Below are 2293 nucleotides of genomic sequence, written 5' to 3'. Positions count from 1 at the left end.
TCTAAGAAAAGGATCCTAAATAATCTTCACGCCTGTCCATCCATCGCTGCTGACGTCTCCGCCAAATGAAAACGGAAGAAATAGTGAGGGCAACGGTGAGTGCACCAACGATCCCGAGCACTGGGCCAATAATAATTCTGCTTTTGCGTTTCTCGAAAAGTTGAGAGGGACCCATTCTAATGAAAACATTTGTATTCCTTCTCGATGAAGTAGAGTTGCGCAGGTTGAGCAAATCTCCGGTACAGATTTGGCAGGGGCCTGAAGGCGAATTGAAAGAAAAAGCGGTGCACGAGCAGTTGCGAAGACAGGCTTTTTGGCAATCTCTCTCTGTGGATATTGCAGGGTGTGAGAAAGCGTAATCATCGGGCAATGTTACGCCAACATGGAATATGAATGGGTCACTGCTGCAGTTTAACGGGTTCTTCCGAACACAGCCAGTGGACGCCCAATCTTGGGAAACCCAGGCGTGATTGTCTCTGGGTTTGAAGCCTTCGACGCAACTGCAGAGCTGAAGATTTCTGCGGGTCACAGATTCCGAAGGCACCACACGGACCATACGCGGCGCATGCATCTCTGGGAATGGACCAGAACATGCTCCATTTACTGCCATCCAATGCATGCTGTCGCCCTTGTCCGAACTTAGTCACGACGAAACGTGCGAGATCATTGAAGGTAGGAACCAACATGTAAGTCAAATACAAACCAGAGCCATTACTTTCAATACTGATACTGAAAATGTGTTTGTCCTCAATTTCTGGAATTTCGCTGAAAATTCTGCCGTCCCAAAGTCCGGTCGCCCAATACTGTACAGAATTGTTCCATTTCAGCACAAATTGTTTGGCCCCGGATGGATCCATCTGCAGGGGAAAAAGGCCAGGAGCAGGATCCGTTGAGCTTTTCCAGGAGATTAGCTTTTGATGATACCCACCGAACCTCATCCCGGGCAACAAGGTATCTACGGGATTGTCGAAACTCTGCCAAACGGTATTAGATTGGCTGTCGTTCGTCAGCATTAAGAAATTACCAGAATCCAATAACACAGCCCGGGATGCCTTGTATGTTGTGTTGGCTGACCAAATAGATGCACCCTCTGCATCGAACAGAACCAATCTACCATCTTTTGACAACATCAAAACGCCAGACCGGTTTCTGGCAGGTGTCTCCCTGTTGGCCACCCAAACATAAGTCTTCTCTGGTAGTTGGGCGTACCAGATGCCAATATACCAGTTGCTTCCATTGAGGCTGAAGAATCCCAACTCAAATGTACCATTCTTTGAAATAATTGTCTGGTTTCCAGTGAGGGAGGCACCCAATGGAATAGTATCTCGAGCACCACTATTACCCTTGAGCTGAAAAAACATGGCAACTGCAAAAAGCAGGCTTAACCATATATTTCTCATTGCTACTAAAGTCACCTTGCCATGTTTTATATGTAAATTTGTTTTCTTATTAAATTTTCTATTTTTTTAATATGCAAATTGGTTTTCTTTACTTAATGATTGGAATGGTTAGAAGCAAGCATTACCAAAGGTAAGTGTATTTGAAACTTCTAAGCATGTGGACATTTGTTTTATTTATTTATATTCATTGCTCTACTCAAAATTAGATCTAGTCTCTCTAGGATAACCTTGTGGGCACCAAGATTATGGGACAAAGCAAGAATAATCATTTTTACTTGAGTAGTGATACATATTCAATTGAAAATAGAAAATAGATGACTACAAATAGCCATACATAGAGTTAGGTAATCTCAAAATGATAACTTTTTCTTCTCCACCTATTAGTAATCATTATTCATCTATAACATACATGAGATCTTTATTTTCGTAGAAGATTTATGAAGTTTTTCATATTAGAAAAATTATTGATTCCACGTTTCATAGAGCATTATGACTACAAAACAAACTACCAATTCTAATGCAAGCTTCATTTTACAAGTGCTTCTAGGTTATACCATTAGTAACTTAATATTATATTTCATAAATATCATTTGTTGATGGTTTATATGCTTTTTCTTTTCCTTGCCTTGTTCTTTTATTGTTTTGATTCTTCATTTGTTGTGAGTTATCGATGTGAGCTTGGAATGTATCTCTACACTTTAAAGATCTCTTCTATTTATTACATAACCTTTTCTCCCATTTATATATATTCTTTGTGGACTTGTAATAATTCCACATTGATAACATTTATGTCAAATTAAGAAAATCTCTACTAATACAAAAATAAGCGTTAAACAACCAGGTTATGTCATCTACTAATTATTTACTTTCTAATAATATAGCTTTACATTCTT

General features: G+C 39.5%; 1 protein-coding gene across 1 annotated transcript; it reads right to left on the bottom strand.

Moving 5' to 3' along the window:
- Positions 1-398: 398 nt before the first annotated feature.
- LOC149566848 (G-type lectin S-receptor-like serine/threonine-protein kinase At2g19130) lies at positions 399-1400 on the bottom strand. Its single transcript, XM_089816542.1, has one exon. It carries the CDS (start codon positions 1398-1400, stop codon positions 399-401), a length of 1002 nt encoding a protein of 333 aa, XP_089672668.1.
- Between the last annotated feature and the right edge of the window lie 893 nt (positions 1401-2293).

This window comes from Cupressus sempervirens, chromosome 3, assembly GCF_028749045.1.
Source record: "Cupressus sempervirens isolate cs-2001-9-10 chromosome 3, ASM2874904v1, whole genome shotgun sequence".
In the NCBI taxonomy this organism is placed as follows: Eukaryota; Viridiplantae; Streptophyta; class Pinopsida; order Cupressales; family Cupressaceae; genus Cupressus; species Cupressus sempervirens.
This window is presented reverse-complemented; position numbering and strand designations above follow the sequence as displayed.